The sequence below is a fragment of the Chenopodium quinoa genome, unplaced genomic scaffold (genome assembly GCF_001683475.1).
Source record: "Chenopodium quinoa cultivar QQ74 unplaced genomic scaffold, ASM168347v1, whole genome shotgun sequence".
NCBI classification, from domain to species: domain Eukaryota; kingdom Viridiplantae; phylum Streptophyta; class Magnoliopsida; order Caryophyllales; family Amaranthaceae; genus Chenopodium; species Chenopodium quinoa.
In genome coordinates this window covers 3,342,974-3,364,462 of record NW_018743574.1, presented here as the reverse complement: position 1 = coordinate 3,364,462, position 21,489 = coordinate 3,342,974, and the positions used below count along the sequence as shown (strand labels likewise).

The 21,489-nt window shown below is 33.0% G+C and overlaps 3 protein-coding genes across 5 annotated transcripts; 1 reads left to right on the top strand and 2 right to left on the bottom strand.

Annotated features, from left to right (window-relative positions):
• The first annotated feature begins 593 nt into the window (after positions 1 to 593).
• LOC110682084 (nicotinamidase 1-like) lies at positions 594 to 4,226 on the top strand. Of its 3 annotated transcripts, XR_002503374.1 has the most exons (7): positions 594 to 870; positions 969 to 1,152; positions 1,352 to 1,485; positions 1,778 to 1,963; positions 2,449 to 2,567; positions 4,029 to 4,070; positions 4,190 to 4,226. XR_002503374.1 is itself a non-coding variant. In XM_021858319.1 (6 exons), the coding sequence occupies exons 1-5, from the start codon at positions 721 to 723 to the stop codon at positions 2,527 to 2,529; spliced, it is 735 nt and encodes a 244-aa protein (XP_021714011.1). In that variant the 5' UTR covers positions 594 to 720; the 3' UTR covers positions 2,530 to 2,567; positions 4,029 to 4,098. The 3 variants fall into 3 exon arrangements, 2 of the variants coding, with proteins under 2 accessions (XP_021714011.1, XP_021714010.1); XM_021858319.1 differs by lacking the exon at positions 4,190 to 4,226 and having other exon boundaries at positions 4,029 to 4,098; XM_021858318.1 differs by lacking the exons at positions 4,029 to 4,070; positions 4,190 to 4,226 and having other exon boundaries at positions 595 to 870; positions 2,449 to 2,788.
• Positions 3,210 to 8,123, bottom strand: LOC110682083 (protein NETWORKED 2D-like). The gene is made up of 2 exons (XM_021858317.1): positions 7,220 to 8,123; positions 3,210 to 6,562 (listed from the first exon to the last, which is right to left on the bottom strand). The coding sequence occupies exons 1-2, from the start codon at positions 7,311 to 7,313 to the stop codon at positions 3,540 to 3,542; spliced, it is 3,117 nt and encodes a 1,038-aa protein (XP_021714009.1). The 5' UTR covers positions 7,314 to 8,123; the 3' UTR covers positions 3,210 to 3,539.
• A 1,686-nt stretch (positions 8,124 to 9,809) lies between these two features.
• Positions 9,810 to 13,778, bottom strand: LOC110682082. Its single transcript, XM_021858316.1, has 2 exons — positions 12,276 to 13,778; positions 9,810 to 10,389 (listed from the first exon to the last, which is right to left on the bottom strand). The coding sequence occupies exons 1-2, from the start codon at positions 12,748 to 12,750 to the stop codon at positions 10,340 to 10,342; spliced, it is 525 nt and encodes a 174-aa protein (XP_021714008.1). The 5' UTR covers positions 12,751 to 13,778; the 3' UTR covers positions 9,810 to 10,339.
• Between the last annotated feature and the right edge of the window lie 7,711 nt (positions 13,779 to 21,489).

The window sequence follows — 21,489 nt, the reverse complement described above, 5'->3', positions numbered from 1 at the left end:
TTGAACTCAAAGTAGTCTCAAATTAAGTATCTTCAAAGATGAGATTTGATTTAAATGATATTTTTTGGTTGAGAGATCTTAAAAGTAATGATATAGACGAGATTCAATCTCATGTTTTAAGTAACACTTTAAGACTTTAACCAACTAAACTAGTTGACATCCATGGGATAAAAATGACAAAATTCACAGTATCATTGATTTGGAGTAGATTTGATGAGATGATGACAATAACATAAGCTTAGCACAATATAACATTGATCTAGAGGATGATATGCAGGTAATCCATGAGTAAATTATGAATATTTGCATTTAGAATAAGCTTGGCGTTTGTTTTCTTTAAGATCATTGTTAATTCTCCATCAACTTAGATTACATTTACTAAATGTTATTTACACACAAATAATGTTTTTTTTAAGAGCACAAACCAACGATTTTTGATTGTACGAATGTACGATAGATTAAACCCGTTTAATGGAAAAAACCCATCAAACAAACTATCGCTATATTGACTAAATTGGAGTACGTAGTAATTGAAAAAGAAGTTTCGTTGACTATCACGCTATTCAGGTTGGTCTATTATATAGATCCTCCAGCAAGTTTATACTTTAACTTTATACAATCAAATCAACGTATTCCTCCGTCAAACTTCTCCCAACTCCGATTTCTTCCTTTGCCATTTTCTCTCTCCTCTCCCTAAATTCTCAACTCAAAACCATAAAAATGGTAGCATCAACATCAAAAACCATTGATGAACTTCAGAAACAACTTCCTTTGAAACACGATACTCTGCTTTTGTCCGACGATTCCTCCACCGGACTTGTTCTCGTCGACATCGTCAATGGCTTCTGCACCGTCGGCGCCGGAAACCTCGTACTTACTTCTCTCTCTTCATTTCGATTGATTTTGCAGAATTTTTGGTTTTTTGTTGGAAATTGAATTGATTTTGAACGTTTTTATTGATGATTTAGGCTCCAAAAGTGCCGAATGAGCAAATCGCGGCAATGGTGGAAGAATCGGCGAAATTATCTAGGGTTTTTTGCGATAAAAAATGGCCGGTTTTCGCATTCCTTGATTCTCATGATCCTCTTATTCCTGAACCTCCTTATCCTCCTCATTGTTTTGCTGGCACTTTGGAATCCAAATTTGTTCCAGGTTTTTTTTTTTATTTTATTAATTTGAGCTTTTATGATGATTTTGAATTTATCGTAAGTTTATTAAATGTTTGTAAAAATAGTGTATGAACAAATGGTAAAAAGGAGTTGCACTTGATTTTGGTGCATTGTCATATTGGAGCTATCTTAAATTTTTATTTATTTTGCGCCTTAATTGTTATTGTTGTTGTGAATGGTAGAATTGGAATGGTTGGAAGGTGAAGCTAATGTAACAATGAGGCTTAAAGATTGCATTGATGGATTTCTCGGTTCGATCGAGGAAAATGGATCCAATGTGTTTGTTGATTGGGTGAAAGCAAACAAGCTTAAAGCTGTAAGTTGGTTTAAACCTCTTGTATAGCATTCTTGGTTCAATTTTTTGAATAGTGGTTTGAAATGTAGGTGTGAAGTATGTTTGAAAGAAATTCTGTATTGTTTTCAGATGTAGTGTTGCTTTTGTTCATATTCCACTGCATTTGAATACTCCTATTTTATCAGCTACCTTGTAAGTTGTAGTAGTTACCATATGGTACCGGTGTAAAGTTTGAAATGTTAGAAAATTCGAGTAATAGTGAGCGAAGTGAAGATTGTGTGAATGATGATTAATTTTTATATTTTTGGTGAAGGTATTGGTTGCCGGTATATGTTCAGATATATGTGTGTTGGATTTTGTATCCTCTGCACTTTCAGCCAGAAATCGAGGCATCCTTGCTCCTCTGCAAGATGTGATTGTGTACTCGCGAGCTTGTGCTACATATGATCTTCCAGTGCATATTTCAGAAACCATTGAAGATGCAATAGCACATCCGCAGGTAATCAAATATCTCTTTATTTCACATGTTGATGTATCTCACACCACATGTTGAGTTATTTAGACAATTAGACGTAGTTTGCAGTATAGCAGGGCAGAACGGATCATTCCCGTCTGAGTCGTCTTTGTTAGTTTAACCTTAGCACTGGTTATGGTGTATGAAAAGTTTAGTAATTTTTCTATGCTTGAACTGATGGATAGTACCTATGGCCTCAGGCTTTGGGGCTCTAAGTGACTCTTCATCTGTTAAAGCTTATTATTATGCCCCTTTCAGGTTTTTGGATGAGAAAATGTAGGCACCGACAATTTCAGAGTTTAAATGATATATGAATCTGGCATAGTTAGATTCTAATTGCTGGTTTGTAGTTCAATCAAACAGTTCTGCCAGAGTTCTAAATTTCTAATAAAATAATTCTATAAATGCTTTATTGTTGCGACTTGTGAGAGATATTGCTGACTTTTGTTCTTTTCGTGTTTTAAATGCAGGATTTGATGCAGCATATAGGTCTTTACATGGCTCAGGGAAGAGGAGCCAAAGTGGTATCAGAGGTGTCCTTCACTACATAACTGCAACTCTGCAAGACTTGGTGCCCCAAATGCTGCAGGTTCACGAACTTCTTGTGCGTGAACATATCATATTTTAGGTCTATATAAAATTCTTTTTGAGGACTTTACATGTATTATGAACTAATTCAACTTGGTTGACGTCTCTTTAAAGTTTAAACCACACAAATTTGATAAAAATAGGGAATTTTTTTTTCTGAAGTTTCCATTTCAGTTCCAAAAAATTTATCAAGGGCTTCATAATCTGCATTTTTCCTATTGCGTGTCTCATCTTGTGTCCCATTGCATATGATTATCTCACATCATCAATGTGCCATATCTTTAAATGTCTGATTGTATGCTAGTCATGTGTCCAAAATAAAGGGTGGGACACAAAGGATATGCAAGAAACAGTTAGGAGTCTTTATAATCTCATGTTTCGACCCTTATTTTAAGAGGTTATGCAAGAAATACAAAAAGGTCTTTGTAGGCTTATTTCCATGACTCCACCAATATAAATAAAAATGATAGGGCTAATTCTTGATTTCCTCTTGTATGAGCTCTCTCACTGAATTGGAATAAATCAGAGGAATAAGGTTTTGTCAGAAAGACCCAAGTTTCTAAGGGTTATATAGTGATCCGTAGGTAGTATTGACAAAACTTGTCATTAATCATAAATATGGACTAGGAATTGAAAACGAGTGACCACTTGATCATTAGAAGGGACGGGGGAAAGTGAGCTGGTTGTTTTCTTGTCTCTGTCATTAGAGAAAATCTTTGCTTTCACGCTCATAAGTCATAATCAATAAACTTCACTGACTCAAAACTAAAGAGTGTTTCTGAGAATTGGGGAAATAAAAACACCTATAAACTAATTTACACATACCAACTGATTTCTCCTCAAAAATGCATAAATACTGAACAGATGATCCTATAGCCTCTATCTAATATCATCAGCAAATACCAGAAACATAGATACAATACTGTCAAATTACATGTATCTGATGAAAAGCGCAGAATATGTCTTAGTGATTCTAAGGTGACTTGTCAGATCTTAGATGATGGTATCTCCGATTCATCATTCCTGGATGCATGCAGGAAAATATTGATTGCTTTTTCTTCTGTGGTTTAACCCCAAAAATGAACGACCTTAATGGCACCCGAGCCCGGCTTCCAGACCTCTCATTTTCAAATTGGTTTTGTGAGGTAGAAAATCCTAGCTCATCATTCAACCTGGCTATGGTACGCTCCATTTCAAGTTGGAGACTTGTTATATAATCCATACCGGTTTGAAGCTCATCAGCAACCTTGTTATTCTCTTGTTGCATGTTTGCTACCTCTCCTTGGAATTTCGCAGCTTGAAAACTAGTAAACTTCATGTCATCATCTTCGGCACCATCACTTAGAGCTAGCTTTATTTCTTCTTGAATGTGGCACAACTGTGAAAATCTTCTCTGTAGCTCTTCTTTCAGATTTTCACTTTGCTCCAACCAGACAGTTAACTCTGTTTGTATCTCTCTCAGGTGCTTGTATATTGGCCTGACATCTGATTTCAAAAGCGTCTTGTGAGTATCCCCCCCATGACTACTCCCTTCTTTCTTCTCATGTTTCTTCTCAAGTTTTGCTAATTCTGCTTGCAAATCTTGAACTCCATTTTGAAACTTTTGGATCTGACCGAATGAAGCACTGAACCTCATCCAGAAATCTAGATTTTCCTCAAGGATCTGATCCATCTCTGCCCGTAGTTTCTGTTCGACTGGTGAGATCTCTTGTTCTTCACTTGGAGAAATAACTTTTATATCATAATCATCATCTTCTTCTTCAAGGGGAGGTGATGGCTCTTGAGAGGTCTCCATATCCTTCTCTTTTACACTTTTATGTTCGTCCAACCTTTTTTGCAGAAGGCTCAATGTCTGGCGTAAGGAGTGGATCTCTTCATCCTTTGTGGCAAGAGAACTCTTCATCTCTGAGAAGCTATCTTCATTTTTCTTCTCTACTTCACAAAGCTTCTTCTTGGTTTCCTTGTAGTTTCGAAGAGTTACTGTATACTCTGCTAAAAGAACTTTTTCCTTTCCTTGCAAACCATTTGTGAATAACTGCTGCCAGTCTGGCTCATATTCTTCTTTTCTTTCTTCTAGTGGTTGCACTGCTGAGGGTGCATATGGCTCATCTTTTCGCATGCCTACCAAGTGACTTGGTTCGACCTCTTGAGGAGTATTTGACGGAAATGTTGGCTGAATTGAAGGATCCTGTATCTGAGTTACCTGAGAACATACTGCTTCCTCTTCTATCTTGTTTGATTGTTCTTGAGGTTGATCATACTCAATGGTGCTTGGTATAGATTCCTGTGGATGAATATTATTTATCTCCAAAGGATGTGAGTATTCAACCTTTGGCTCTAGTAGAGCTGTTTCACCAAATTTCTGTCCCTCATCTTGAGTAAGACTGGAGGTACTCGTATCACTTACTCTTTTCTTTAAATCTACATTTTCTCTGGACTTGGTTGATTGCTCGGCCTCTCCTTCATCTGGATTTACATCATGTGATTTCATCTGGTTGACATCAAGATGGGAGTGCTTTTCATTTAAAAGACTTTCTAGACTGTTATTCTGGTTATCAAAGCTACCACTTAGATCCTGAAGTCCTCTCAACTTATTTTCTGTCTCTATGTTTACATCATGTGATTTCTTCGAGTTGATATCAAGATGAGAGTGTACTGCAGTTGAATGCCTTTCTAGGCTGTTATTTTGGTTATCGAAGATATCATTTAGATCCTGAAGTCCTCTCAACTTATTTTCCATTTCACCCAGCTTGTCACTTAGAGTGGTTTTCCCAGCAATCAGGTTTGCCTTGTCATCTTCAAGGCTTTTGATCTGCGTTTGCAGCTCATCAGTCTCTGACCTTAATCTGGTTTTACCAGCGATCAGGTTTGCCTTGTCATCTTCAAGGCCCTTAATCTGCGTTTGTAGCTCATCAGTTTCTGACCTTAATCTATGTATTAGAGCAGTCTGAGAAGACATAGAAGATTCTAGGTTGATCACTTTGTTCACTAGCTCATCGATCTTTTCAGCCATCTCTAACACACTGAGCGATGCAGTTTCACCTACATCAAAGTGCTCTTTAATCTTGTCCCGAATTATTTCTAGATCCTTAGATTCTTTCAAACCACCTGCTGCTTCATCATCAATGCCAGTTTGATCTTCTTCTGCTTTCAAGGGATCTCTGCTTTCAGAGGCATCAGTCGGATTGCCTTGAAACTCACCCTTGAGAGAATTTAACTTGTTACGAGCATCCTTAATCCTCTGGTGCTCTTCTTTTGCTTCCACTTCTGCTCTCTCCTGCTTCTCCTGCAGCTGTGCCAAGGTATCGTTGCATGATTTAATAGCTGCTTCAGCCATCAAAGTCCGTGCTTCATCATCCTCAATAACTTGGGCTACCTCAAATTCATCTTGTAATTTTGAGATCTTTTCTTGTGTTGTACTTATCTGTTCCTCAATATCCCAGTACTTGGCATACCCGTTTTCATAAGAACTCTTTGCAAATTCCTTCTCTGTTTGGAGAGTCAGAATTTGCTTCTGAAGCTTGTCAATCTCATTGATAGCCTCAGTTATTGTCAGACCAGATTTCGGTAATCTCTTAGCATGAGCTCCTGATTTAGGCATATTCCTAGGAGCTGGGTTATTCTTCAACTTTGATGTTAATGCCATGATAGCCTTAATATTTTTGGTAGGGAATTTTTGTGGAGCTTGTGGGATGTTTGGGTTGGGTGATCTGTCTTGAAATTTCCTAGGCATTTTCGAGGTGTTATAATCATCATCATCATCCATTGGAAACTGGTACTGATCTGGGAATGCAGATGCGAGTGTGTTGTTTGCGTTCTGTAGCTCTTTCGAAAGATGGTCATATCTTTCTGCTAAGGATCTGTAAGCCCGATAAGATTCCTCGACAAAGTTTATCAACTCTGGCCGTTTTTTGTAGTACATTTCCGCTCTCTTAGCAAAGGAGTCTCCATCTTCTTCAATGAGTTTAAGCACAGCTTCCACCTTATCTCCCATATCTGCAGCATGTCACAAAATCTTTGGTAAATACTTCGTATATTTTTAAACTATAAAACAGTTCTAAAGAGCTTTTGAATCTACAAGATGTGTTTATTTAGATTCTGATGAAGTATATTCTTCATTAGCCACAATGCTTCTGAATTATTCATCAACCGTAGAACTGCAGAATCCACATTTATCTTCATTTTTGTTAATTAGCAATTTTTTTTTTATTTGGCATAAAATCACCTATATTAAGCTATATACATAGACTAGTTATTTTATCAAGTTTCTTTTTTAGCTAAAGTTTATACATGTATGCAACTTTCTTATTTCATCATCAATTTTATTCTTATAAGATTAATGCGATTTATAGTACAGATGAATATATCCTTAACTTTAATTTACAATTTCTGAATTTATTGCATGCATGATCATACTATTTCCTGATATGTTACATTAATTACATATAATCCAGTTTTATTGTTTCATTACAATCAAAATTTTAGAGATCAATGTGATCTCATTTGACTTTTTCATCCTTTGATTCCTTTCCAGAATTAGTAAAGATGTTGATTATGCATTTGTTGCAGGAATGATCGAAAACAAAATGGCCGAAGAAATAATCAAACATGATAGAAAAAAAAGAAGCAAAATGGTACGTCAAACAAACATACCTTGAAGACTTTGTTCCAGCCATTTGGATTGTTTAGTCCTGACATGGCTTGCATACCACCAAGAGTATGCATTGCTTGCTGCCCTCTGCAACATTATTCAGTTCTGGCCGGATCTTTGAATACTTTTACGACGATTTTCTTCAATCCTCCTGGATCAACGGCGAAAAATGCCAGAAACTAGTTTATCTTTGTACATTCTCTAAGTTGACTCTCTCTTTGCTTCCTTCATCCCATCTCTCATTCTCAATATGATAAAAAATTTAAGGTCTTTTTTTGCTTTGATTATATTTGAGAGAGAAAAATAATAAAATCTGAAATAGAAAAATAAAATAAATTAAGGGAATGTGCAAAGACTATACCCCCTATAATGTGGGGTTGTGGTATGGAGGAAACTTCGGTTGTAAAGGTTGTCAAATATAGTACTTGTAGTATTCCATGACCCTTTAATTTCTTTTTGCTTTCTCCTTTAAAACAATCAAAAATAAAAATAAATAAAGGGAAGCCACTAAAAAGCTAGGAAATTCTTGCAATTATTTTTCTTACATGTGTCTGTTTTAAGTTTGCCTAGCAATACCAAGACAGAGTTGCTTGTTTCTTTGGTAACCTTTTCAGTTTACTTTAGAGTTTTCTTTCATTTTTTCACATTTTATGTGGTTGAGTTGTTTTCATTACTAGGGTAAATTTTTAGTTTTTGTAAATGGTAATTATGGTATTTATCATGAATCGTATTATGTTTATTCTATATGTTCATGGATGAAACAAAAGTGTTTGAAAAGAAGTACAAGATTTCTCTTACTTTGTGTCAAAGCTGAACATGTTTTGGGTTTAATCTTTCTTTTAAGGGAAATTTGTCAATTGCAGCCATTTAAAGTTTGTATTTTGCAAATTGCAACTTAAAAATTCTTATAAATTGTAAATTTCAATTTGATTCAACTTTTTTATCGATTTACATATTGAAAAATATTCGATTAAGGTTTTAGGGATCATTTTAGTCCTTAAGGCACCGAAATAAACTCGAAATTAGCAAAAAAATAATAATGTAAGTGCCTCATTTTTACAGCAAAAATAGTTACCCACATATCGATACATTTTTGTTACGCAAAACGAAGCGCTTACGTTATTTTTTTGCTGATTCCGAGCTCAATTTGGTCCCTTAAGAGTTAAAATGGCCCCTAAAACCTTAGGATTTGTTTGGCATCAGTTTTGGTTATCAGTTTCCTGTTTTTTTGAAAACCAAAAACAGGAAACAAAAAAAAGGTATTTCCACTTTTATGTTGTCAATTTTCAAAATTATCATAATTTTAATAAGTTTATATAATTTTTTTATTCATTATGGGACTCATATCATATACTGTTAGAAACCAAAAAACAGAAAACCACAGCAATGTCAAACGAACCCTTAATCAAATATTTTTTGATACGTAAACCGATGAAAAGGTTAAATCAGAGTGCAATTTACAATTTATAAGAATTTTGGGCTTCAATTTACAACTTTTTTTAAAAACAAATGACTGCAATTTACAAATTATTAACTTTAGATCGTTGCAAATTTTTTTTTAACACAAAGTACCGTGTAGTAATTTAAGAAAAATGTAAATCATGTGTACATCTGTACATAAAATGAATATGGTGCAACAGCCTAAGACTTGATTGGGGCAATAAAGGTGAATTTCTTGAGATTTTTATCTAAAAAAAATGTTGTATAGTTTTTTTTTTTTTTTTTTTTTTTTTTTTAGGTAAGGGGTGGGCCCCACCTTATTTTCCTATCACAGGAATATCAAGGGGGTATTGCTTGGAATGAGAGTCATTGTTGAGCCCATTTCACAAAATTCTGAGTTAGCTGAACTCCATTTAGATTTAGATCAATGCTCGTTATTTAATTAAATTGATCAATACTCGCCTCATCATGTAACATTGTATACATTTAATTATAACCGTCCAACATTCTTTCATCAATGTTTATAATCAAGTGAAAGTATATACAAGTATATTTAAAAGATGAATGATAAAAAATGTCTTAATCACCATAATCAATGATTGCAAAGGGGTATTAATATTACTGTAATATAATCATCATTAATAATAATTATCCCAAATGAAATATCTTATCAATAATAGTAACATATAACGTCACTAAGACACAGTTCATATCATGACATATTGACATAGGCATTTACCTAAGACACTATATGAGAATCGCATTAGCCATTAATTTTTGCAAAAGAAAAGCAAAGGTAATGATTTGAATCACATAATAATGCACATATTCTAATCACTAATTTATTCGATACGATATTTAATAAACACCGGATTAAGTGATCATTAAGTAATTAATTACCTTGACCAATTCATCTATGAAAAAAAGAGTAGAGTGCACGTTATAAAGTTGACCTCCAGTCTGAAACCAGATCAGCTGCACCAGAGAAAGAGCAACAGGAAATATAGCAATATGGTCAAGTACCATATACAGCCTCCAATGTGCTGGAGATGCCCCAAGTCCTGCTGCAACTCCCTGATTACACTTATAATCACGTTGCGACCGCAACCTTAGAACCTTTCATGGTACACCACACAAAGCATAAGATAACAATTATGGAACTGTTGATTATATACATCATATAACAGGAAGATACGCCGTAATTAACAATATGTTTACAATCGAATGCAAACTGTCGGTTCTGCAAACGAATAGTAGAAAAGCTTCTCTTGTTAGTAGGAAGAGCAATGTTCTACAGAAGAGCTGAATATTTACAGACTACTTCAGAATGGAAGCTGGAAATCAAGCATAATCATATTACAAGATTATTTACATTCTAATGGTATATACAATGGCTCAGAATATTAAGGAAAAGATCAAGCAACCCATTTTGGTTTGAATTAATCGCGGTTAAGAACAACCTTATAGCAGCACTGCAGCAGCATCTTTATTGTGTCCAGATTATCATCTTAGATCATCTCTGCTTCTGGTCTTGTGGACACTTAAGATTCTTCTGTAGCAGCATCTTTATTGTGTCCACAAACCTTCATATTTAACATAGATATAATGGCCAATTGCTTCAAACTCTAAACACATGACAAGAACCACCACCTTATTTATTAACAAACTATGATGGTGAGCCTTCAGAAGTTTTGCAGTGAGGAGAGCCACTGGTCCATCAGGTTTTTCCCTTCTGCAAAGTTTCATCACATTGTTTTTAAGTAAAATTGTAAAAATTGAAGTTTCAATACCAAAATGTAAGCAAATAGAGAAATATTCCAACGACGTGAACAAGACAAGATGCAAACATAACAAAATTATCAAAAGTTATTAGATAGAAGACATCTTTTTGCAAAGGTGCAAACATTCAGTTTCTCTAGAGTAAGACAGCTTATAACTAGGATATTTCCAACACAGAAACACAGAATGAAACAATATCAAGCTGTGGAAATTTACATAAATTCAACACAATATGCTGAATAAACATTTGAACAGCTTGGTCTTCACAATAAAACACTTCGTAAGAAATCTCCAACAGCTCAAAATGGTCAGAGTTTAAAACAATTACGGAGACATGACTAGCTACTTTGGTTCTTATCAGTTGATTAGTATCAAGTCGGATGATATTATTGCTTAATTCAAATAGTTCTTTAACACTTGGAATTTTTCCCAAAACAATCCAGACTCCATTATCTTCAATTTCTCTATGAATCACATAAGAAACCTCCAAATCTAAAGTCCTTCACTCCTTGAGCATACACCCAAACTTCTCAACTCATGGCAACCATTTGCATCAGCATGAACTTAGTAATTCCTAGTGGCCCACAGTATATTATCCTACACTGTCTGAAATAATGATGAACAAAGACGAGCATACCCAATTCAAATTATATGACTTCTCATTCAAGTCCGAGGAACCAGGGTCTGACACCCATATATAAAATTACACAGTAAAACCTGCGTCAAACTCAGACCAGAAAGGCAGAGACATGAAGAAATTCCAATACATTCAAACCCAGATTATCCCATTGTCTCTTGCAACCAAAAAAAGAACCTTTACCAGACAATAATATTCCTCCTTTTATATAATTGCCCTCTCTGGCTGATATATGCATATTCATTCAATCATCCATTACAATTCTTGCTATACTAACACATTATTGATAAAAACGTATTAATTAACAACACTTTTTGGTTCTTAATGATGGTAAAAGCCAATAGACGGTCTTTGGGGAGCAGTTTTTGCATGAATTAAAATTGGACACTACCAATAATAACTGGTTTCTCCCAAAGTCCATACACAACAACCTGAAATGAAATCTTAAAAACAAGCAATGTAACATGATTACTCATAAGCAATATAGATGGTCAGAGTCCTGACAGTTTTATCCTTAGTCCTTACAAGTGACTGCCATTCATAAGTATAACTAGCAGAAAATTCCCACCAAATAAGTAATGATTCAGGTTGCCCACAACATTTCGGTGCTACCTATTTACACTATATAGTGCAAATTTTCACAACATGAAACCTCATAGAACATCATTATAGATGCCAGGCAGTACAAGCACTAGAGATGCAATGTTTTCATTATTGTCTGGCAAAAAAAAAAAAAAGGTAAAGAAGCTCCAAAAGGAGAAACTGGCCTGTAGAAAATAATCCATGTAGGAAGACAAGGAAATCAAAGACTATTACACTACGAATAGTCGAATACCCTGTGAACCCGCAAAATGGAAGCAGTGACACTCACAACAATCAGTTAGGTTTAACCAAAAATATTAATCAAACACATGGCTTAGTAAGGGGACTAGCAACAAGAACCCTTCAATCAAACACAAATTAGACAGACTATCATCAACTAAACAAGTTAAATAGTCTATGTCCTGTAATAACACCTAAACCAAAAAGAACATAAGCCTACAATCAAACAATCAGTTGCCACATCCAAGCATGTCTTCATCTATCAACAACAGTTGGAACATGAAACAATAATTGAACTCCATACTAGAATATTACAGAGTACTAATAACACAGTTAACAGTACAGATTATAACAGGAATTTGAGGAAAAAGAATTGTTACCAGTGAATGGCTCGCTAGTAAGATTCTTGATAGTATTCAGAAATTGAGTATTAGGACCTTCAACTGGGCCCCTTCTATAGCAAGGAACAAGAACAGCAAAGCTATCATCAGTTTCATCATCACTCAAGAAATCAGGTCCATGTGGCTCCAACCACCCAATTGACCAATCAGAATCATCAGACTCGGACCCTGACAAGCAAACCCCATCATTTGGAACCATAACAACATCATGCTCTCTCTCAATCTTCCTCTCTTCTCTACTATGCCACTTCTTCTTAATCTTCCTAGGAGTAGATGAAGAAGAAGATGAAGCAATCCTAGTCCCCTTTAATGGGAACTTCACACTATCAATCTCCCTAACACCAAAACCATAATCAGGCATCGAATTCGAAGCACGAACACTCGAGACGTTTTCTGTCTCCTCCTTGCCACCCCACAAGGGCATTCCCCACAATTGAAACCTAGAAAATGCCATTTTGAGCAAAATTCACACTCCCAAACACAATTTGGTTGAATTTGTGAGATGGGTATAAGTATAAATTGAAGAATTTATATCAAAGTTGAAGACTTTATATCAAAGTTGAAGTATTTCTTTCAATTCAAACCCTAAAAATAACACTTTCAAAGAATATGGTGAGGAATATCTCCTTCAACCTCTCAAAGCTTAAAGCTTTCACCTGAAATTTCATATAGATTTCTCACAAATTGGAAACCAATCACTTCAAACTCCAAACATATATGAATTTTTTTTACCAGAAAAAAGCGAAAACCCCGTTACATCCAAGTCATGATGAAACTAGTTGCAAATAATTCATCAATTACTGACCCTCTTTTTTTTTTTTGGTTTTTTAACTGACAAAAATTTCTAATTATGGCAACACCATGGCAATAATTTACAACACATGAGTGTACCCAGCAAGCATAAGTTATCAAATTTAGAAAATAAAGAGAGACAAATATAACTGCAGAAGAAAAAACAAAAACAAAAAATTACATTAAAATAATCGTACAAAATTAAATCAAAAGGAAAAATCCCCAGAAACAAGAATTGTTTATTCAATCAAAGAATGATAAATTGGAGAGATTAACAAGGGGTTTGGATAAAAATCGGAGAAACCCAGAAATCTGAGCAACATCAAATGATGAAAAACACTGAAAAACAAAACCCCAGAATTTTGAAGAAGAAATTGAGTCAGAAAGAAGAGTAGTAATCCTAAACTGAGTTCAAATTTCGAGAACCAAATTTCTGGAAAATTCCAACCCTACCATAATTAACCCTCTCTCAAACTCTCTTCCTCAAAGAAAGGATGTTGTCAACTGACAAATTCTGGTGGAGTGAGAGAGCAAGTTTAAGCCTTAATATACTCCAATAGGGCCCAAATTGTTTTCCGTTGTTTTAAGATTTTTTTGTATTTTTATTTTTATTTATGGGTAATATTGAAAGATGAATTAGTGTTCAATCCTGTGCAATGTACATGGTACATATATTGATACTTTAAAATAAAGACGTTCATGTTAATACAGAGTAATATTAAGGGTGTGTTCGGTTTCTCTAACATAAAATTAGGGCTTGTTTATATTTACTGAACTGAGATGAACTGAACTGAACAGAACTGAACTGATTGGAGCTGAACTGAACTGAACTAAGATAAAATGAATATTTTATGAGAGAGGAAAATTAAGAGCTGAACTGAACTGAACTGATTAGAGCTGAACTGAACTGAACTGACTGGAATTGAACTGAACTGAACTGAAAATAAGTAAATATGAACAGGCCCTTATTTATGTGTTTTTAAGCCATACAATGAATTGTCAATTAGTTATAATTATAATAATCATGATAATACGGAGCATTAAAGTCGTCAATGGATTTGATAACAAATACTTGTATGTAGTAAATCATTAATTTTAACCATATTAGTTTCATGAATTATATTATTCTTAATGCTACTTCTATTTCATACTTGTTCCGTTTTCTTTTAGATGCAACACACCCTTTAGCGCGGTAATTAAGAAATGTGGGGTTTACATGATATAATAAACTTTAAAATAGGATGAGTGGTTGTTAGAAGTGTAATTTAGTGGGTCATGTGCTTTAAATAAGGAATATAGTACAGTTTTTCCCTAAAGTAACTTTCCTTTTATAGTGTGTTGCAAGTATTGTGACATTTTCTTTTTAGGGAAGTGTTGCAATTAAAAGAAAATAGAGGAAGTATTATTTACAACAATTTGACATAAAGGGAATAGGTAATATTTAATCATCGTTGCATATTATATAAAATGGAGGTAATATATACATTAATCAATTTGATAAATTGTGAGTTCAGATTAATATTGTACTTTAAAAAAAAAATAAAAAACTCGTAGCGATTGTAAATACTTTATTCGCTGTGTAACGAAATCAGATCAAACAAAAATAACATGATTATTGTACCCAAAACTTATGTTATTTTGTTCATCACCATATTACGGAGTAATACTTTGGTTCATCATATCATCATTGTTAAAACTATACCGTTTATTTTTAAATTAGCACGTATAAAAAACGGATAATATTGTAATGACATGGCAAATTCTATTTGAGTGGATAATGACATGGCAACTTGAGGAGGCCAATCATTGAATATGTGTGCTCAGCAAAAAGACGCGTGGCATACAATTGCTTCTCTATCCATCTTTTTATTGATTGATTTGTGGTTTAATTTACTGGTTTTCTTTCTTTGTGGATGATAATTTGTGGTTTACTGATTTTTTTTCTTTCTTGAGTAATAAATTTGTGGTTTGTGTTCGTGTAAAAAAAACTTAATAAGTCGTGTTCAATAAGCATTTCGATCTAAAATAAGGTTTGTATCTTACAACAAATTATTCCAAGATTACTACAAGTTACTCAATGCAATCAAATTTGACAAATTTACACAATACAAGTTATATGTAGTTACTAGTTACCCTATTATGTCATTTTCTAGAGATTAGGCTCCACACACCTACAAATTGACACACAAAGTTGTCAACAATCACGGCAATTTGTTATGCTTTGCTTTAATTCCTTATCCCTCCAATTAAAGTTTAAACCCAAGTTTAGGGTAAGACCACTAATAATGGAATGTACGGAATACTTTACGTTGAAATTGTAATTTCATAAGATTAACAAACTTTGCTCATAGACTCTTCGTATAAGATGGTCAAAGTCGAGAGTTCATTGTTAGAGGACAATTTCAACAAAAAATAAATAAATAAATAAATAAATTGATGATTGAAACTTAGAATTGGTTTAAACTTTGAATTTGAAACGTGAATACATCATACCCAGTGTTTTTGACATTATACTTAAAATGAAAGATGTATGAGATTTGAACTAGTAATATTATTACCATGCTACTATTAAAGGACCACAACTCAACAAAAAAAAACTCAATCTGATTGTTGAAGCTCTATAATTCATGATTTGATCGCAATCTAATTAATTTCATGATCACTGAAAAATAGATGATGAAATATGCTAATATAAACTGTGATACAATATACTTTCTCAACGAGTTAGAAAATATTTGAATTCAACTCCCTTCTTTGGTGGAATCTTTTGGCATTTTTTTCATATCTTTACAACAAACATTAAAGAAAAAGAAAAGGAAAAAGAAAAAAAAAAGTTGATTTTCAACCATCCAATAGACCAATACTCTATCCCTACCGATCGTGCGAATTGCAACAAAACATAATATTGGCCCATTTATGTTTGACAAATTATTGTTTAAGAGAATATTTATTAGTTGATTAAAACCAAATAATCAAATATGCCCAATTGCTTACTTTGTGATGAAAAGGTTAACCTACTTTGGTTAGTCAATTAATAATTAAGATAATGACAAATCCAATCCATAAAAAAGCAAAATATACTCTGGACCATTTGCCTTATTTATTGGTATATTGTTGCCATCACCCTGAACCCAACTTTATTCACAAATCTTAGTTTCCTCCACTCGAAACTTCAAAGTCTTCCATATCCATGTGCATTTTGGGTCATCAAAAGAAATGACCTTTATTTATTTTTTTGGCATATTTTTTTGAGTTATCTTTGTAAGAAGGCAAAGTAGTAAGGAAGAAGCTAAGGCACCTTTCAATATAATCAAGGAGTCATATATGTACTTCTAGTAAAATTTAATTGGGTATTGATTTTCATTTTATCGTGTTTCATCTGAATAGGCCGAACTAGATTTGCTACCTTTTATATCTATCGTTGCAAGATATTCTTTTCTTTAACTTAATGTGTGTATGCCATTTATCTAGTCTTTAGTTATCATTTTATATGTACTCCCTAGTATTTAAAAATATTACGAAGAAGTATTAGATTTGTAATAAATATTCTTAAACTTCACTTTTATATTTTTATTTATTGATGACTAAAAATAATACTAACAATTCAATTTTTGATGTTATAAAAGTAAAACACTATGAAATAATTAGTTAATAATGGAGGAAGTACTTAGGACCTTACCAATAAATTTGTGGAAGTGTGTCATTTTAATAAACTCTCAAGAAAGCCACAAAATAAATAAATAAATAAATAAAAATAAAAATAATAAATAAATAAAATAAAATTGAGGAAGTATGTCATTTTAATGCACTTTTGATAAACCCCCAAGAAAGCCAAAAATAGAGCATTAATACAAGTTTATGTTTTGCAAGTTGTATATGGGGAAAAGTCGAAAAGATAAGCCATATGTGGCTTCCAATATACATTTACAGAATTACAAATAAAAAAAAGTTGTATAAGTTAGAAAGGTTGACTCAATTGCACTTCACATCAAAGCCGAATTAACACTGTTTCATGATAGAAAATTTTCACTTTTAAATGCAAGATTAAGACATTAATCTAACGTCATCAGAGCAAGCTTGTTGGTTGTAGGCTTGTAGCATTGTGCAAGTCAAAATATTTGGCGATTCTGGCTTAGAGATCCGAATCACCTAATGACCCTAAGGCCATGTTTGGTTTGATGTAAAAGGTTTTCATGGAAAATGAATTTTCCATTTTTTCCCATTTTTCTTTGTTTGGTTTGTTAAGGGGTGGAAAATAATTTTTCCAAGGGTGGAAAATTCCATCCTTAATGACGGAAAACATTTTCCTTCCCAAGACAAGGGAAGCCACATTTTCCTCTCTCCTCCTTACCTCTTTTTTTTACTTCCCTCTCATTCATCCTTACATTTCCACTCTTAATTTTTATTTTTCTTGGACTTTTCTTGTATGCAACCAAACAAAGAAAAACTAATTTGCAATTGTGTTTTTCCTTGAAAATATGTTTTCCATGAAAACTAATTTTTCATTGAAAATGTTTTACATTAAACCAAACGGGGCCTAAGATGAAAAGACCAAAGAATAATTCTACCCTAAGATGAAAAGACCAAAGAATAATTCTTTGTGCATAACACCTATATATATATATTGTACGCTCACGATTTGAGATTAAGGTATTGTACGCTCACGATTTGAGATTAAGGTACACCAATCTAAAACCTTTTAAAGGTCAACCCTATCAGAGTACCGGGTTAGCGTATTAGAAAGTTTGGGGGTCTCTACTCTCAAAGTGCCCAGGAGATTGAATTTGAAGCTCAATGGTTCCTTCCTTTACATTACACTAGGCAAACAATAAGTTAATTGGCATATTGTTATAAAATAGAGAGAAATATAAGAGAGATTGATAGAGAATATATCAGTGTATTTCTATTCCATATAATGGGGTATATATAAATACAATATATTAGGGTTTGAATGGATAAGAATATAAACCCTAGATCTAAATTGTTCCGGAATGATACAAATGATGATAATGGATATCCACAAATATTTCATAACACTCCCCCTTGGATGTCCATTATTGAAGATTGTGCCTCATTAAAACCTTACTACGAAAAACCCCGTGGGATAAAAACTTAGTGAAGGAAAGAGAGTACATCATTCTTCGTAATACGCTCGAGATGCTGCCTCATTAAAAACCTTACCAGGAAAACCCAATTTGGGACAAAACCATGGTCAAGGGAAAAAGAGTGCAGCGCGTATTTTCTCCCCCTGATGAATACATAACTTGAGATCTTCTAGTGTCGCAACAATGAATCCAATATAGTTGAGTATTTTCTCACATGGCGCAGAAAAGTATCATTCTTTGATCTTTGATCCTCCTAAATCTTCACATCTTCACACGAGCAAGTGAGTCTTCATATCACCATACTTATGATAATAAGACATGTGTTTGTCCACATTTCATTTGAAATCTTTGTTTAAATTTGCCTTATCCATTATACTTTATGCCTTCTTCTATAGGCCATGAATAATAGAAATTGATGATCATTATTTGATCAAACATTTCTTAATAATTACTACGTATATGGCAACACATGCTAATATTAATGTTGTTCTTCAATCTTGTATGAATTAATAATATAACACATGTAATTATGTATGCTAATCATGGTTCTTCTAAACCATGAAAAAACATTCTCGCGCATAAGTATTCCATTGATATTATTTAGATGTTTCGTGATTGACATGATAGCTCTCTTGTAAATACAAATAGTAAATCTTACTAACTCTCATATGCTCAAACTTCAGGTTGAGATGTCAATAATGTAGTCACATAGACTTTTCAAGAGTTTGATAATAATTGCAATATTCAAGACATAAAAATTTGTAGGGTTGGGCATTTAATACGTCGTATATAAGTTCTTCAGGAACTTCTTTTACATGATTCATAACATGTTATTAAGTAAGTGTCATCAATTTTTCATTACAATTATAAGCCCATTGGAATATAAATATCTCTTTCTAATTTTTCATCAAAGTTGTAAATATGTCTTACTATACTTTGAATGAACATTCACATACACCACAACCATTGTAAGAAATTAATCCATGCAATATGAGATATATAAAACATAATAACATATAAACAAATTATACAATGAGTAATGCATCTAACTTCCTACATATGCAATAAACAATTAACCTATTACTCACATGCACATGAATATAAGACTCAAAATGATGCAAGACATTGTACAGTGTGGATTTAAAAATCCATATTTCATTGGACTACGGGTCCATGATAAACTTATGATCATTATCATTATGTCGACATCAAAATGTACATATATTTTAGATCCCTTACTTATTAGTCCATTCCACTATGCATATGCATATTATTCATCGGTTCCATTATGTACCGATATCATAAAATTCCTGTAACTTACATTCCGCATGCTATTTTACTATGATATCTGAATACAATCTCATTGGTACCATCATAACTTTTCTTACATCATAGACCATCTATTATAATAATTCAGATATCTATACCAATTTAAGGTTATTTCATACACTATGGTATTTATATACTATTACACTGTTAGTGTCAACTGCACTATCTTGCCAAATATCATATCTATTAAACATATCTTTATTTTGGAACCGATCATATACAACCTACACTTCAGGTGTAGTGATTCAAGTACAATTGGCAAGATTTTATCTCAATGTATACACATAATTAATATGACCAAAATGTATCTTCAACACTATGAAACATGAGTCATAACTGAATACAAATCAAATCATAAATGTGCAACATATCTTGATAATATATATACAAAAGTTGGCATATATATAACTTTTCAAACTACCATTATAGGGAACATAAATATTCTTTATTTATTTGATTTTTTTTTTCGATTTTCCCAACTTTTGCTATTTCTTCTCCCCCTAAGTTGGTAAAATATCTCTTTTATACCAACTTAGTATATAAATTTGCATCAAAATTCATTTCATTAGGAGGATCACAATCAAAATTTATCTCTTCCGGAGAACAATTTTGATGAAGAATCATTTATTCATTAACTTTATATTTCAAGTGTATTTATTATTAAATTTTCAATAATATTTTCTCTTCTAGGGATCAATGTCAATGGGGAGACATATGTTGTGCAGTTGTACGTTTTTCTTTCTTCTCCTATTTCATATGTGCTGACATATAATAGCCCCAATCAAAAGAATTGTTATACAAGCGTAAATCACTTGCTCGTAATTCTAGTAGGTGATGATCTTCAGGATCTTTAAAGACTTAAATAGTGTATTTGGTGAGCTTCTGATCACTTGATAGTTGACAATAATATATAAGTTATTTTGGTGAACTTCTGGTCAGCCATAACTCCTTTATCAGCCATTACTCCTTTATAAAAAATCAAAATATATTAAATCTTGAAATTTTCATCAATACAAATTATAATAACTCACAATTCAAATATAACTCAATCTCAATGTTACGTCTTGCCATTCAATTCATTTTATATATTTAACATTGAGAAAGCGTCAGCACATTATCAATTAAAACTTCAGGTTTCCATTATGGGTAATTATTATTAAACCCGGATGGCCTAATTTAATTATCACATCCAATCACTTCTCTAAATTTGAACTCTGGTCAGTTTTCAACACTAGTGATCACTTTATTAAACTTACTATATGCATGGCCATGAATGTGATGTGATATTAGAACACCAACATGTGTTTCTTTATACAATTGGCAAGACAATCAATTAATATTTCATCCAATAATTACTCATACTCTACTAGAGTTTAAACTATAAACTTGATACATGTTAATTTTGTTGGATATTTTATACTCTTCTAGAGTCTTTTATATAATCATGAAACATATGAACTTCACTAAAAGTGATTTCTTCTAGAAATGTAATGATATTTACCACTTCCTCAAATTTGTCATTGTCAATAGTGACTCATTTCCTTTTCAAAGATACTTAATTATCTTTAGAACCTATTGATTTATCACGTTTCAGGCATGCTATAGGTTCATCAACAATTGATGTTGTACTCTTAGGACATCAATTTTAAATTAGAGCATTTACAACTAGTATATGATAATATATCCATCTTCAGGATGGTATCATTTCAAAATATTTAATTAACATGTGGCCACTTCTATTAAATAAATCGCTGATATTTAAGTTATTGTATGTATCAAACTGACCATCAATATATTTTGTTATTTATATGCAAGGATTACATACAATCTTCCCCTAATCCTTGCATATAGGGGTATGGAATGAATCAATCTAACAACCTTTAAAATCCTTGCAACTTTTAAGCCATAAATTCTTTTGCCAATGTCATGTATCAAGTAACGTGTTCCTTTTAGCAAAAATATGCTTA

Bases quoted from the DNA above. Each gene is read 5' to 3' on its own strand.
- LOC110682084 (XM_021858319.1), top strand. From the start codon at position 721: ATGGTAGCATCAACATCAAAAACCATTGATGAACTTCAGAAACAACTT. The intron at 871-968 runs GTACTTACTTCT...TTGATGATTTAG, and splicing joins CCGTCGGCGCCGGAAACCTC to GCTCCAAAAGTGCCGAATGA. The intron at 1,153-1,351 runs GTTTTTTTTTTT...TGTGAATGGTAG, and splicing joins GGAATCCAAATTTGTTCCAG to AATTGGAATGGTTGGAAGGT.
- LOC110682083 (XM_021858317.1), bottom strand. From the start codon at position 7,313: ATGTTGCAGAGGGCAGCAAGCAATGCATACTCTTGGTGGTATGCAAGC. The intron at 6,563-7,219 runs GTATGTTTGTTT...GACATGCTGCAG, and splicing joins GCTGGAACAAAGTCTTCAAG to ATATGGGAGATAAGGTGGAA.
- LOC110682082 (XM_021858316.1), bottom strand. From the start codon at position 12,750: ATGGCATTTTCTAGGTTTCAATTGTGGGGAATGCCCTTGTGGGGTGGC. The intron at 10,390-12,275 runs GTAACAATTCTT...GAAACTTTGCAG, and splicing joins TACTAGCGAGCCATTCACTG to AAGGGAAAAACCTGATGGAC.